At 42.3% G+C, this 16488-nt stretch overlaps 1 protein-coding gene across 1 annotated transcript in view; it reads right to left on the reverse strand.

Moving 5' to 3' along the window:
- The window catches only part of nlgn2a (neuroligin 2a), a 94468-nt gene that overhangs the window by 5479 nt on the left and 72501 nt on the right, over positions 1-16488 (reverse strand). Inside the window, exons 3-4 of the mRNA XM_078275595.1 lie at positions 4728-4913; positions 880-1145 (exon numbers count right to left, since the gene is read on the reverse strand). Coding sequence (XP_078131721.1) covers positions 880-1145; positions 4728-4913 — 452 coding nt within the window. The remainder of the gene's footprint in view (positions 1-879; positions 1146-4727; positions 4914-16488) is intronic.

The raw sequence follows: 16488 nt of genomic DNA on the forward strand, positions 1-16488 counted from the left end.
AATTTACATTAAATACTTTTAGGATGTGGCTAATTTTCCTCCACAAAATCAGCCAGAAACCTTTTGATGCTCACCTCTAATTATTTTTCACAGAGGGGATTTCAAATAGAGGTATAGGGAGAGTCTGGTAGCCTTGTAACAAAGTAGCTGGAAAAGTAGTAGTCTTTTTTTCTTCTTTTTTACTTACTTCACCTCAGTTTTTCTAATCTTCTTCCTTTTAATTGAGAGCTTTAAACATACGGACCGATAAGTGAAAGCAATATTGAGACAGTGAAAGTTTTTCCAGTTAGGAAAAAGTAAGTAATGTGCATGTAAAATATGACATGACTTGTGGCTGCACTGTGTTATAGTCAAAACCTGGAGGTCACAAGGTGAAATATGAAATGAGGAAAACATATAGGTACTAAGAAAAGAAAATGAAATTAGCTAGATATAAAATTAAGTTTATTATTTTAGATCATTTCTTTTCCTTTGTTTTTGTGAAATACTATATGGTTACCTCTTTAGGCCACTTAAAAGTATTCCAATGAAGCTGAGAAGGAAAAAAATCTGTCACTTCCCAGCCATGCACCCTGTGACAAAGGGTTTGCAATTACACAATTCTTTGTATGAAATTGTGAGCCATGAGTCTAGAATATGCCACTGAGGCAATGTGCTACAGTGTTTTAGGATGTGAGTTCACACCAGCTGGTAAATGTCACTGCCAGATTCCCAAGTCTGTGGAAAGGTCACACTCACACCTACTGCTCACACCTAAGTTCTTCATGTTCTCTGTGTCAGGTGTGTCATCACAGCTCAACTCAATCTACTCCTACAATGAAAAAACAAAGACGAACAAAGACCACAGGCCATGTGTGCAGTGCCACCTTTGATACTCACCTGCTGCATGAGGATCTCCGGATCGTCAGGCACCACGTCTCCGTCCACCACGGGGCCAAAGGCGATGTGGTAGCGCGCCGGCTGGATGTCCTGGTCCACCAGCTCCCGGAAGTTCTTGCGCCTCAGGCAGTCGACCAGGTCGGCCGTCTCCGTGTAGGTGCAGCCCACCTTCCGGGCCAGGATCTTGGTGTACTTGAGGGGCTGGTAGTTGACAGACCAGCTGGAGATGGCAGTACCACTCTGGGCTATGGCCCTGTGGAACAGACCTGAGGAGACAGATGGGAACCGGGCCTTTATTTTACAGTATGAGGGGGTCAATTTGACATGTAAATAAACAGTGTAAAATGTTAGGTGATCTCTCTCTAAACGTCATGTGCATTTCTCCCCAATTGTTCTTACATTTTTGCAGGCAGGATGGAGCTCTGGGAAGTTGTCTGACTAAAGTTCAGTTTTCGGGTAGGAGAGGATTTGAGAGGGACTACTTAAAGTGGAAATCACATATCGCTTTCTCTTTTTCCATTTTTAGAATTTCCCTTTATATATATATATATATAAAAAAAATTCATCTCATTCTCACTGGAGCAAAGTTGGCAGACACAAGATGGGACTACAGACCCAAAGCATCTCAGATAAGAGCATGATATGGTGCTGTAGCTCAGACAAAAAGAAGAAGAAAGAAGTAAGAAGCAGGACTGGGAATAAACTCATCTGAGAAGTCAAAAGAGCCATTTTTCTCTTCCTTGTGCTGGCTGTTTCGCCTCTCAGACTCTCTCTCTCCCTCCCTGTCTTCCTCTTTGTCTCTCTCTCTCTCTGTCTCCTTAGTTCTGCCTGTCCTGTGCTGTTTGAACCACTTCAGTGGCTCGTTAAGAGGCCTCCTGCCTCACTCGTTTGCTCTCGCGTTCCCTTTTTCTTTCTCCTTCTCTCTCCTGGGCTGAAGATTGGTCAGTTAATTATTAAGCAGAGCTGCAGAGCTCCCTTTTCCTGGGAAATCAATTATAATAAGAAGTAGCTAGGAAACAGCTTTACCTACATATCTGCACTGAGAAAGAAAAGGGGAGAGACTAAGAGAGGTGGAAGGTAGGTATTATTTCATTTGTCTTCAAAATAAGTTTCTTTGTTACTCCCTAAAGCCCTGCTCAGTACTTTCCTACATTTGGCGACCCTAACCCTCATTTCCATATGTCATGTCAGAGTATATTCTGTCCTCTATCTCGTCCTCTTCCCTTGAACACAGGATCCCATGGATAATGTCTTCCCCTCTACATCCCCCACCCTTCATCATATCAGTATCACTTACAACCCCTCCCTCCATACTGTCTAGCGTTTCCATCCTGCCATTCATCCTGTGCGTATCTGCTGTCGCACTTGATTTGTGACGGCGTGTTGTTGACATGATTGGTGTCCCTTAAGGGTGGGGATGACAGACTCCTTACCTGGCATCCCTGGCGGGGGGAAGGAGGAGGGTGGGGGGGGGAGCATGACAGACAGGCGGTCGTCTAGAGGGCTGATGTTACACCGTTAGATGCTGATGAAGACGAGGAGGATGATGCCGATGGGGGTGATGACAAAGCGAAGGCATGAGAATGGACTGGTGGCAGTGTGAGAGGGGTTGGTAGTCAGCGACAGGAGACAAGGGGTTAATACAGGCTTTCCCCAACCATTAGGGTCCCTCTGCTGCTAAACTGGGGGCTCCCCTGAAAGATTAATGATTAAACTACAATGACTGCCAGTAGTTTGTTGCCATGTAAAAACAAATGTAAAGCAAGCATTGGTGGGTTCAAATGTCAGTGATGCTAATAATGTGTAATTAAAAGGGAAATATCTTGAAAAACTCACTTTTGCAGTGCTTGTGCACATACATTTGTGTATCTGGGGTGCCTAACAACCCAAAAACTGTGAAATAAGAAAGCGCAAAACTCAGCTTTTTTGTTGGCTAACATTGTGTTCAACAAGCCATTCTCATTTGGTTCCCCTTCCAATGTCACATGCAGGCTCATTACAATATACCCCCCCCCCATCTGAGTATCTCCACCCACAGCTTGAGAACTACCTTTGCAAATCAGCCAATCAGAGCAGACAGGTGCTAAAACGGAGCATTTCAGACGTAGGGTGAAAAATAATGTGGTTATGATATGTCTCATTTAAGTAATGGGTTGCAATGCCAATGCAAATTGTTAATTCCTATGCACAGTACAAGTATTTAAGACAAAACTAAACTTTTCAAACAGTCAACATTCTTTGTATTTGCCCTATATGCAAGTCACAAGCACTCTGTAACCACTGTTATCATGATATAAACATAACAGTTAGGGCCTTGGGAGGTTTCTAATGGCTACGTAGATCACCTGCCAATAAGGGAAAAAAGGTTGGGTGTGCCCGGGTTAACATGAAGGGTTAACAGACATCAGTGGTAATTAGAGAGGTTGTGTTAAATGGACACAGTGACACGGCAGCAGTGCACAGATGCTCACTCAAGCTTTGACACAACACATTGTTCCTGAGGCACAGACAGAATGAATCAAAGTTAGAGACGTGTCGGACACACACACACACACACACACACACACACACACACACACACACACACAGGTGATTGAAACAGAGTGTAGTTGTGTGAACACACTGTCTCTAATCTCTCTCTCTCTCCACCCACCATTTCTTCCCTGTTTCTGTCCTTTGTGGTTTGAGTGTGTGAGACGGAAAATGAATAGAGGAGAGAGATATTGAGGGAGAGTCCTCGAGCAGCGCAGAGAACAGAGAAGTTACGATTGGCGGAGGACAGCTTCGAGAACAGCATGATCAAAGGCAGCGAGTGCGTGACCATTTGGCTGCGGCCTCGTCTGCCACACTGATCTCAATTCAGATCAAAGTCGATTGGTCCGTGGGCCTCACTCTTTTGGTGGTGCAATGTTAACACTTAGCCCTCGGGGTGTGTTGTTGGTAATGGGGTGCATGAGATCACATGGATGTAGGTTTTATTTTTTTCCCGACAGGAGGTAGAGCCTCTCTGCTTGCCGAGCAGTGGACTGTTAACAGAGCCTGGAGCGCTCGCCAAGTCAGGTAATGTGGGCTAAGGTTGGAGCTCCAGTGTCATTTATCCTCCACTGACATGAACGACATAACCTGGATCAAACCTGGACTCGCTCATTAGCCACATGACTGCTTAAAGTCTTCAGTTCAAAGGATAAGCAGTGTTTTCCTCGGAGGATAGAGGTGTCAAGCAACATCACAGGACTTAACGATTTCTGGGCTGGACGCTGCTCGCTGAGCTTCCATCCGACGTCATGGCTATAGCAGGATTATGATACTCCATTACATTTACATGGGTCATCAAATGACCAAAGGATAAATAAAGCTAGATTTACTATATACTACACTGAGCGTGACAAGTAATTCCAAGCAACAAATACAGGAACATACATTTTTTTGTTGGAGTTTCAAAGGTTGAATTGGACATTCAGGTGGGCATCGCCATCTGTTCCCAGCAAATATATAGAACAAATACACACAGATGGTTTGTAAATATGCACCGTGGCTATTCAGGGATTAGTGAGGAATGATCTACACTAAGGACTGAAACATTAATAGATCGGGTGGAGTTTACGTAAGCAGCCACAACCCATGTGTCAAGAAATTTGTGGAAAAGTAATGAGTCATTCACAGGGTTGGATCCAGTATTCCAGTAATCTAATGACCAGTAGGAACAACATTGTGCTTGGGAGTCTTTCCTATGAAAAAGGGTTTTCTATAATAACAAAAAACCAAACAGTTGAGGTGACAGACAAAGAAAAATAGATTCTGTACCAAGAAAACAAACAACACAATGCAACAGAGTCTACTTTATTTACCCTCCGAGTGGTGCGAGAGGATGAGGAGGTTGACGCAGGACGCCCCAGCTCCTGAGCCGAAGATGGTGATCCTCTCTGGGTCTCCGCCGAAGTGGCCAATGTTCTCGTTGAGCCAACGCAGGGCCTGAATCTGGTCCAGCAGGCCGTAGTTCCCTTTAGCCGACTGATCACCGGTGCTGAGGAAGCCTGGGTATTTGTATACACAAGGATGGATGTAGGAAGAAGGTGAGGGAGGATATTTAAGAGAGGAGAGGGATAAGGACAGGAGGGAAAAGAACAAAGGAAATGAGGATATAGAAGGAGAAGGGATGCAGAGATGGGAGGAGAATAAAGAGGCAAGAGAGAGACAAGATGACGTTAGCATCAGTACCTTTAGTATTTAGTACCTGTCTGGGAAATGTCCCCTACTTTGGCCTGTAAGTCAGCTTCTGGCTGAGAGGGAATTGCATGAGAACAAGTGTGAGTGTGTGTGTGTGTGTCATCAACAAGGAGTGACAGACGGCACAAGAGGAAACAAATTGCTTTTTCAGCTGCTCTCTTAATGACGTTTACACTAATGGCACTGAGCAGGGACTTTTACACAAAGCCACTTACAGACTACCAGCCTGCACTCCCACAAATATAGTAGGTGACTCTAATCGGAATCACACCCGTAACTGGATTACAAGTGATGACGCACCGTGCTTGGAATTTAGGATTGTACAATGTCTTTCTTTTTAGTTTTAATTTTTAATTTTTGGAGCAAAACAACCGTCCATCAATAATGTTATGGCATGGAAGTTTGAGAAGAAACTTTTTACTTTTACAGTAGAAATATTTACCAATAGGCCTTTTTCACAGCACAGGTGTTACTTACAGTAAGTGTCCCAGCAAGCCATGGTGCCATATGTGACAGTGAGCCAGCATGCACTGAAACTGAAGCAGCTAAATGGAATTCAGCCGTCATTCATTTTCCTACTGTGACATGTCAAAATGTGTTCCAGGAAAAAGGTCTGTCTATAAGAAGCCAATATAGGATATCCCTTATCATAATTTAAACATCAGTAATGTAGAAACTAGGGCTGTCAAAATAACGCGTTAATTTCGATTCATTAATCTGAGAAAAAAATAACGCGTTAAAAAAAATTAACGCGGATTAATCCATTCCAAATTGACGTTTGCATACAGACGAAAATCTGGTGCTACTGATATGTCTGCGCTTCTCTCTGCTGCTCTGAAACAGACGTTACAGGAAACACAAACCCCGCTACATGTGATGCTAATTAACACTATGTAACAGGCTAGCGTTAACCTACGGCTAGCTGGTTAACGCATACTCAGCAACTGACCTTAACGTTAGCCTACAGCTAGCTAGTAGCTGGATTAAACACGGTTAAATACTGACAGCTAGCGGCTGGCGATGTAAGTGTGACTGTGTTTACTATAGATTCAACACGATATGTAGTAATCTGCAGCTGCCGTCGGAAACAACACAAACAGTGCGTTCAATGAAACTGGTAAACTACAGCCTCGTGGTGCATTTGAAGTTATTTATAATGTCATACCTATCTAGTTGTTGTTTTTGTCGTTCAACAGCAATTTACTAGTGAAATAAATTATTGTTATACATTATTATTAAATCATTTAATTTTGACCATATGGCCTTAGCAATAAACAAGCTGTTCTTTAATGTCACCAACTGTTGTTTAGTACCCTTTTTTTTTTTTCCTTTTCTTTTTTTAACTTTCTTAAAAAGTATCGGTTCAGGCACCGTTAATTATGTATGCGATTAATTTCAATTAATTAATCTACAATATGTATTAATTGAATTACATTACAATTGATTAATAGCCAGTGAGGCTCATGGAAAACTTGGATGAGGTTAAACTATAAGCTATCTATATTTTAATTACCTGTGAATGGATAATACCTGTATATTTCTATGGTAACTGTATTTTCTTATTGTCTACAAATGCCGTATTAAAACTGAATTGATTCCAATAACCAGATGCGTATCCAGCGTTTTCCTTTGTGCCATAGAGCTATTTATATATATATATATATATATATATATATATACACATATACATACACATACTAGAGCACCAAATGTCTATTAATCCTCAGCAAGAAATAGTCCCCAACAAAAAATATTTATTCCTGATTGAGTAACATTTGCTAAAAACTACAATGCCCAGCTGTTTTATGAAATTACTGGTAAGGTATATTCATTGGCAGTTTAAAAAATAAATGACATGTTCAGTAGGAACAAACCAGCTTGGCGCTGACACGCAGCACTGTTAGCACATTAGTGATTAGTTCAATACTTTGATCTTATGATGTTTGTCAATTTCTTCATCGTTTTTGTGTTTTGTGGGTATACAGGTGACAAGAAATCCTATTTGCATATCCCAATTCGCTTGTGGAATGATACTGAACTGCACATTCCTCAACGTTTCTCTGTAAGACAATTCATTCAACATTCATCAGAGCATTGTAATAATAGCTCAGCTTTTCTGCTGTTAGCTGACATTTGCCTCTCATGATTACTGCCGAGTATCTTCGATTGTTCCTACAACGACCTAAATCTTTTCTATTGAAGTACCAATTAACAGGCAGCCTCTCAGATACTAATGGGACCCTAATTAGGGCTTTATTAAAGGTAGGTGCAGAGGAAAGGTCATCTATTAAGCTTATACAGTAGAGGCTAAACAATTGTATACAGTTAGATGCTAGCATCCGTTAAAACACAAACATACAGTATGCTGTCTGCTCTGGGTGCCTAATTAGTGTTATCAAGATCTTTTATTAAGATTCCCAATCAGACCCAATGCAAAGTCACAAGCATTATTTCACTTCCATTCTTCTGTTCAGTGTTAATTACATTTTAAAATAGGTTTAGTTACTAGTTAGGCAGGTCAGGAGTCAGGTATTCCTTTCAAAAATATTTCCAATGAGCCAGCCTCCTCCTAAGGATGTGAATAAGGTGCCACCTTGTGGCGAAAACACAGCAGCGACATGCACTTTCTCTGAATTTTATAGAAACATTACAGAGCACATTTGATTGAAAACTGTAATGTGGAGCAATAAAATACACAAAGGCTGAGGCATATCATTATGACATTAATTAATTATGTAGAGGCTGTAACTGTAGCTGAACAATTAATTATTGCGTTAACAGCTAGAATTTATACCTACTGAAGTTCACAATAGCCAATCATTTCTCTCTTCATCCTGCAAGCACAACCCAAATCAATATGCATCATCTGAGATGATCCACAAAAACAAAAAGTACACATCAGTAAGCACTTCATGCATTTACTGGCTTCAGTGCTGCTCTTTAAAACACCACAAACACACAAAAATAAGCTGCACGTCTGAGTGCATTCATTAAGCCGAGGACAAACACGAGGCATATAAGCTGCCTAATGCCCTACTGTAATCACCGTGATATATTAAACTTCACCAATTATGCTTATGAGGTCATTAATTAAGCTAATGAATGCAATACTTCTATGTCAACGTTGTTTCTTGCACACAATATGTGAACGGTGTTCATCTGAAGTCCAGATATTAAAATGCGGAGAATATCAAAATCACTGTTGTGCTTTTTGAGATTATTGATCATCTATTTTTGCTCTTTAATTTCCATTCTTACAAACGTGTACTGTGCTGGTGGGACGTCAACTAAACAGAAGCGACAGAACTGGACTACACAGAGCCACAAGATCCTATAACGTTATCTTGTTAGAACCAAAGCCTCTGTCTTTCCTGCACCTTCACGCTGCATCCACCTGACGGTGTGTCAGTGTACAACAGCGGGCCACTTCACCCATCCTCCCCTTCCTCTATAATCTGATAAAAGGCTTGGAAAAACAAACAAACAGAGGAGCTGGTTAAAACGCTGCAATGCAAGATGAAAGCACGGCTCTACATGAATAGCCTTTAAAATGGCTGTGGTAAGGAATGGTGGTAAGCAGGGGTAAGGGAGGGAGGGAGAGAGAGAGAGAGAGAGAGCGAGAGAAGAAGTAGAGTAAAGGAAAAGGAGAGAAGGATAGTGGGTGTTCTGTGAGTCCCGGATAGAGACGCAGTGTTTCATCTGCCTCCAAGACACCAGGGGTTGGCGCGCGCGCGCGCGCGCACACACACACACACATATACACACACACACACACACACACACACACACACACACACACACACACACGGACACAGATCAAAGGCTGACACTACAGAGAAGACTGCCTCCTTTTCTCTCCACCTCCCTCTGTCTTCCACACACACAGAAAACAGACACACACAACACGCAAACATGTGAGCACACAAAGACAGAGGAATAATGCAAATACATACTCTCCATCGCACATGTAAGCAGCGCACACATGCACACACATAGCCTATGTATAATCATTCAAACATGCTACACCCACACAACCAGTGCATGCTCATTTTTTTCTGTGTTTAGACCAAACAATATTTTTGTGCATCTATGATGCAGTCACAATAAAGCAGCAAAGGGCGTTTTATGTGCCATCAGAGAGCCATGACATTATGCTTATAGAACTAATATGCCTATGCAGGTTACTTGGTGTGAATGCAGCTATACTTGGCTGATGATTTGTGTGTGTGCGCAGAGGTGCATGCATCTGTGACTTTTGAGTGCAGCCATACATGGGATTATGATTTGTGTGTGAGCAGTGAGGCTGCTGGATGACAAACAGTGCTTTAAACACACCAAATCCTATGTGGATTCATTGTTAGAGGCTGACATGGGTGCCATTGCTCTCTGTGTGAGTGTGCGTGTGTTCTTGGCATAGCATGGTAATTATTGTCTATCAGAGGAGAGTGTGTGTGTGTGTGTGTGTGTCGTCCAGAGAAATGAACAGATGTGGGCAGTTCGAAGCATCTGAATAATGTATAGGAGACACACATTTTCAACAGAACACACACACACCTCAGATTGTGCCTGGTTCTTTCTAAAGTGATGAAAGCCGCCTGCTTGTTAGATAGACTGCACGTTTACAAATGGTGTCCAAGTGTATTATTGCCATTACGGCAGCGTGCCTCACTGTTTATGCCACCACCGCCCAAGTCTAACCATGCTATCATCCTGCCGCCACGTTAAACACTTTGCCATTTCCAGAGGGTCTCGCCGAATATGCAAGGGAGGGAAAAAGGTTTTTGGAAGTGGTAAAAAATGGAAAATGAGAAACATCCCCCCCTTTATAACAGCTTATAAAGAGGCTTCTTTTCCACAAACACCACTCTGGCTTAGACACAGTGATTGGCCTTGGGTGATTCGCTCCGCTCTTCTCCCTCTTTGCTATTGTGCTCTCTCTCTCTCTCTCTCTCTAAAGTTGTTATTATTATTGCCTGGCTGTGACAACCAAATTATCCGTGAAATTATTCAGATTTTATGCCCTCATACTGGCAGGACCCCTTTTAAGTGTGCGGTGTGGGTGGGTATGTCTAATGTATACCCTTTCCTGAGCAGTAAAACAATGGCCTTTTTCAGATGTGAACAATCAGCTGAATAAAGGGGAAACCTGCTTGGTATCAGTAGCAGTCAGCACATCTCAACAACCACAGTGTGTTAATGATGCCGTGCTCCTACGCGTTATAATGAAACCCACGTAACTTCCAGGCAAGTCCCGCCCTACGAAGCAACTCGATTGGTTGGGGTTAGGCATTGACCTTGAGTGGTTAAGGTTAGGATAGCCGATTGGTCAGGGGATAGGACCTGAACAAATTGGGTTTGTTACCTTGTGTAAGCATGGACGCCTGGCCAATAGTAATGTGTCAATGCTATTGAAGGGCGGGACTTGCCTAGACGGTTCCATAATAACGCTGCTCCTATGATTAGAATAAGCACTAGACAGAGCCACGGTGCCTCTGCAAAATAGCCTCAGGAAGGAACTTTTGGTGGAACATGTGTCCAATCAAAAGTTGTTTTAGTCGTGCAACAGAAAACTCTGACTGGACAGATAGTCTAGCTATCTGTCTGGATTTATCCTGCAGAGATCTGAGGAGCAGTTAACCATAGTCTTCACAAATCCACCAGAGTTTAGAACGCCAACACAAAGAAAGAGGAAGGTAACGGACATCCGGCCGAAATGAGAGACATCCGGCGGAATTTCTGGCGACACCATAGCAATCCAGGAAGTGGAACGTCGTGGCTATAGACTATGCTAATGCTAACCCAACATGTCTTAATGCAGCTGCTTCACATTAAAAGCATTCAACTGGCAAATCACGGGGTGACTTCTATTGTGAAGCAGACGCAGGAAACGCAATGCTTGTCACCACTATGTTTTATTTCAGACAAAGTAGCTGCTCAAAAAGCGTTTGCTATAACGCACGCTTTAGCGCACACTTGCTGTTACCACCAGGTGTCGCCAAATCCACCAGGACTTAAATCTTGAGGAATACAACTTTGACCTGTCAAATGTTATATGTTAATTGTCAGTTACCCTTTAGGTTTTTGCACCCTTTCCTCTCTCTTTCACTATATTATTTTCATAGATGCTCCTTCATTTATTCTTCCCTCATTCCTTCTTTCATCTCCCTGGTCCCCCGTGGCACAATCCTCCCATCTTTCAGGGTTTAGTCTGGAGCTCTGGCAGCTTGCCTCTGAAGTCCTGTCCTGTGTGTGTGTGTGTGTGTGTGTGTGTGTGTGTGTGTGTGTGTGTGTGTGTGTGTGTGTGTGTTTTGGAGGTTAGCGGCTGCACTGTCAGTGGACTTTCTTTCAAGCCTTGTCACTCTCTCGCTCCCCCTTTAGTCGTAGGGCCTATTGTGTGTGTTTTGATGTTGTCTCAAGCTGTGTGTTGTCATACTGTATGCTCTGTGTTTGTGTAGTACAACACAGAGATACTGTGAGAAAGTGTGTGTGTGTGTGGACGCTGGTGATAGAGAAACCAGGCCAGCTCCCAGCAGAGTACGACTCTGTAATGTAAGTATTTCTCAGAGCCTCATTCTGCACATGCATGTTCATGTGTTAGTGTGGGATTAGCATTGAGGAGTGTGATTGCTCTTGTTTTTGTCATGGGCCGGTCCAAGTGTGACACACACACACACACACACACACACACACACACACACACACACAAAGGGAGGATGACAGAGAGGGAGAAGGATAAGAGCCTCTGACAGAGACTGAAGGAGTCACAAAGGGACAGACACAGGCAGAGGAAGTGAGATGATACATTGTCAGGTGTGTGTGTGTGTGTTTGTGTGTCCACAGTGACAAGAAGAAGGACCAGTATCTATTTCACTCTCCTTCTTTAACTAGAGTCTTTATAGAGTGGCGGTGTGTGTCTATCGATCAGGTTTTGTTGCCCTGTGAACACTTTTACAGCCCCAAGGAACAATAGCTCACCTGTCTGTGGATCTCACACTCTCATGAGTGTGTGTATGCTCAGAATTGCAAAGCCTTTTTTTTTGGAGGGGGGGGGGGGGTTCCCCCTCATCTCTTTCTCAGCCTCCTTCCTTCCCTCCACTCCTGTTTAGTTTATCCATCATTAGGCTCCCCTGGGTGTTGCTGTACCTGGGGGATTCTATCCAGTCAGAGGGTAATGGCGGGTGAAATAGGGGTGCTATGGGCCAGATCGGACACAATGTATGGCACACTGTGTGTGGGTGCGTGGCTAGCATGTGTACAAAGCTACAGTAATTGTTTTTAGTCATTGCTGTGTTTGACCAACTGAAAAGACCCCTACTGTGAAGCTTTTGTGTGTGCGTTGTATCTTATCTATGAGACAGGTGGTGTCATAAGTGAGAGGTGTGGCCCATATAACACCATCATTTTAGTCTTTGGTCGTTTTTAGATAATTGAGATCAGGTCTGAGGTCTACTGCGCTTGGCAGGTGCCTGGGCTCTGCCACACGCTGATAGTTGCTAATATTTTGTCTCCGTTGGAATTTGACCCTTTTTAGGCCTAAAAAATACATTCCTTTTTTTTCAAAAAATCATTATGTGTAACTGTACCACGTTTCAAAAAATAAAAACATGCTCAGTGTAAGATTCTCCATTTGTTTGCCACTGACTAGCCAATATCTGACAATTTCAAAGTCCCCGAACACCTATTTTGTCAATCACTTCCTTATTATGTGCGACGTGGTCTTACATTATCACTTTTTCTTAAAGAGAATAGTTTTGATCATTTCAATTGACAGATAAAGCTGAGTTTTTGAGTTTTAAACTTAAGGTCCTACATTGTAAAAAGTCAGATTTCCATGTATTTTGATTATAAAGCAGGTTGAGGTGCTATACTGATCCTGTGAAAGCATCAAAACACTTAATCCACAGAGAAATGCACACAGTCCATATTCAGAGACTGTACCTTTAAACGAGCCGTCTGGGCTTCTGTTCGGGTGTGATGTCCAAACTAAACTATACATAGGTACAAACTGCTGCTACAGTGCGGTGCCAAGCTCAGATAACCCTGATGACATAACTTGGGTCATTTAGCGAGCTCCTCCAGAGACTTAGCAGCATTCATCATGCATGAGAAGACTGACTTTGACATTTAGTTTGTGGAGTGGCCAAAATGTTAAAAAATAAAAAAGATTGAATCCAAAAAATCCCAGAAGTGCCAAAATCAGCTCCACAAAACCATTATCTTGGTCCGACGTGACAACAAAACATTTACGCAATGCTCCTGACCATGACTGGAGGAAAAAAAGAAGAGATGGAGAGTGGGAGACAGAGGGAGGAAAACAAGAGCTAATGAATCCCCAAACTGCTGTCCATGCCTGCTCCAGCAGCAGCAGCTGTGCTGTGGTTAGGATTTACTGAGCAAAACAAACAAACAGCAAAAATAAATAGATAAACACACATTGAGTGTCTACAGGGGTGTGAGAATGTGTGTGTGTGTGTGTGTGTGTCTCAGAGCATCCAAGTATGCTTTGTCTGTATGCGGGTCTTGTATTTGTATGTTTATGTGCTTATGTTGGTGTGTGAGTCTATCTGTGAATGTATGTGTGCGTGGGGAGTGAATGGCTGTTGTGTCTGTGCATCTCTGGAGCTAAAAGTAGACCTCTGCTATTCCACTACGCGCTGGCAAAATGCAGCAATACTTCAAACGGAGCCCATGCTGGGTTGGCCTAGATACTGTAACCACTCTTCACGTAGCACCCAGTTTGCATGGCACTGAACATGGTGCAGTTAAGCTGAGCATGGGTTTTGTTCAGCAGGCACTGGCACATGCTTTTTATTGGAATCATTTTTATTTGGCCATTTGTCATCGTTCATTACATACATATAACAATTCTCAATTTGCAACTTTAAAAAAAGATGTGCTAATGAAGAGTGGCTCTTTTTTGGTTAACCACCCTATATTACAGTTCCTTTCTAAATCAATGTATTATTGAGGAGTTTTTCTACGCTCTTCAGGCTAAACCCGGGGCTCAAAAGTCAACAGAAAGTCTCAGCCCTACAAATTTCACATGAAAAAATGTTCAATGGAACAGGCTCCATTGGAAAAGTGTTTGGGTTCATTATTCAGCTGCTAACCTTCTTTTCAACTTCCAGCATTGGATTCACGCTGGGGGAGGTTCAGCGCTGAGATGCTCCGCTCTCTGCTGCATGATTGATACCAAACCTCAACACCTAAGTATGTGTATCATTCTCACACACACACACACACACACACACACACACACACACACACACACACACACACACACACACATGCATATTTACACAATGATCCTGTCCATCAAAAGTAAAACAACATAACTGACATTCATTGAGATGTCTGATGTTTTCCCCTTCCATGGCAGTGTAATTAAAATATGCAAATGATAAGATGGAAATGCATTTCACTCGGATGTTGACAATGCCAGTAATGCCGAATGCCTTCAGTATTGGAAGGTAATTGCCAGATAAGGTTGCTCTGCATCAAACGTGTGGACGACATGGGCCTGGTTGCATTTGACAAAGCATTCAGAGCTTTATCTCCAGCGCATAAAGAAACCAATCTGACTCCTGCATCATGAGTTTGTGGAGGATGACTTCTCAAATCCCTCTTTATTACTCATCCTTCACACACACACACACACACACACACACACACACACACACACACACACACACACACACACACACACACAGAGCTTTTGATTATTCCAACCTTCCACCTACATGTAAATAGTGTTTACCTGATGTTCTGTGCACTAGCATCGCCTACACATGTTCTGTGTGTTTGTCGAGTTGTGCAGGTCAGAACTTAACTTAGGAGAAGGTTAACTAGTCTGCTAGTGGCTGACCAATAAAACAATACAAATTGCTCTAATAAAAGAAAGAAAACAAAATGTGCAAAATAACTCATAGCTGTCAAATGCAGTGGAATAAAAAGTGCAACATTTAAGTGGAGTATGAAGAAACATGAAATGGAACATTTCCAGCAAAGCACAAATCTGTACGTATAAAGCTCTTGGGAAAATGTACTTCATTACATATTCCACAGTAAAAACTAAAGGCATACTTGGTGTATGAAAGGGCCCATTACATTGACAAGATGACACATGGTTGGTGACAGAGTGGTGGAGTATGACAGGGTTAACCCAAAGGCCAAAGCGACTAACTGGGCTATCATCTTCTACTTCGCAATAAGGCTTTTTCCAGAGGTGATGTTTTCCCTCTTCACACCATCACATACACATGGAAAACACTGTTCCCATGTGCAGAGCCAGATAACGCCATTTGTCAGCCTCATGATTTGTGCCTGGGCCTTTGTCAAACCACTCATTGTTCGGAATGCATGGAAGTAATGCTCCGAATAAAAAGAAGAGGAAGTTCCACGCTTGTCTACAATATGATCGTCTTGTGAGGTAAACCCAGTCTATAAAACCTGGAACAGCAGGGCGCTGTATTATCAGCAGTCTCAGTCTAACAAGAACCAACGTCACTCGCACCGAGACAATTTACAGACGGAAACAAAAACGGACTTTTCCGTCTAAACGGGGTAGTATTATCATTTGGTGTCTGTGCCACTTTAAATATGTACTTCCTGTGTAATGCTGCATCTGCCAGGTCCTCAAACATTTTGTACAAACTATAATCAGTGACTCGACGTTTTACATTTACATGACTTAACTGCTGAACTGCAACCTTGATTTCAAGTCTAACTGAGATCAATGTCAATTGTTTAATCATGCTTAAATGTATACTTTATGAATTTACTGAGTTGAAACTACAAGCGAAAGATGCTATAATAAAAACAATGAATAGACACTAGCAATTTATATTATATATTAAAAAAAAAAAGTCTATTGTTTGTATATTCGGTTACTGTTCTCCTTTTTGATCTCCAGCTGTGTCTAAGTAGGCCAGGACTTTGCATGCAGTTACACACAATTTCAGGTGACCAATTCTCAACCTAGCTTTGAAATGATCAGACACACTGCTTAGGAACATTGCCCTCCATGCATTATGTTGACAAATGATGTACCTAGTGTCTGTATGTATATATGTATGTATGTATATATATATATAAAAAAGGCATACATATAATACTGTATAATAACGTCCCAGTTATCACCAGAACTGGGTAGTTACCAGGGACAGAAATTAAACTCATCGGCCCAAAAATTCAAGGAAAGACTAACAAAAGCCTCTTCATGTCCTCACTGCCGATAGACTACAATGAAGTGAAGTGAACAATCAGCAGGGTCAACAGGCACAAAGAGAAAGGACCTGTGATAGGCATGGTGCATCCATTCCTGCAATTCCCCACCACTCTCTCTCTCTCTCTCTCTCTGTTATCTAGAGCAGAGGTACTCAA

This window comes from Sander vitreus, chromosome 19 (assembly GCF_031162955.1).
Source record: "Sander vitreus isolate 19-12246 chromosome 19, sanVit1, whole genome shotgun sequence".
Lineage (NCBI taxonomy): Eukaryota > Metazoa > Chordata > Actinopteri > Perciformes > Percidae > Sander > Sander vitreus.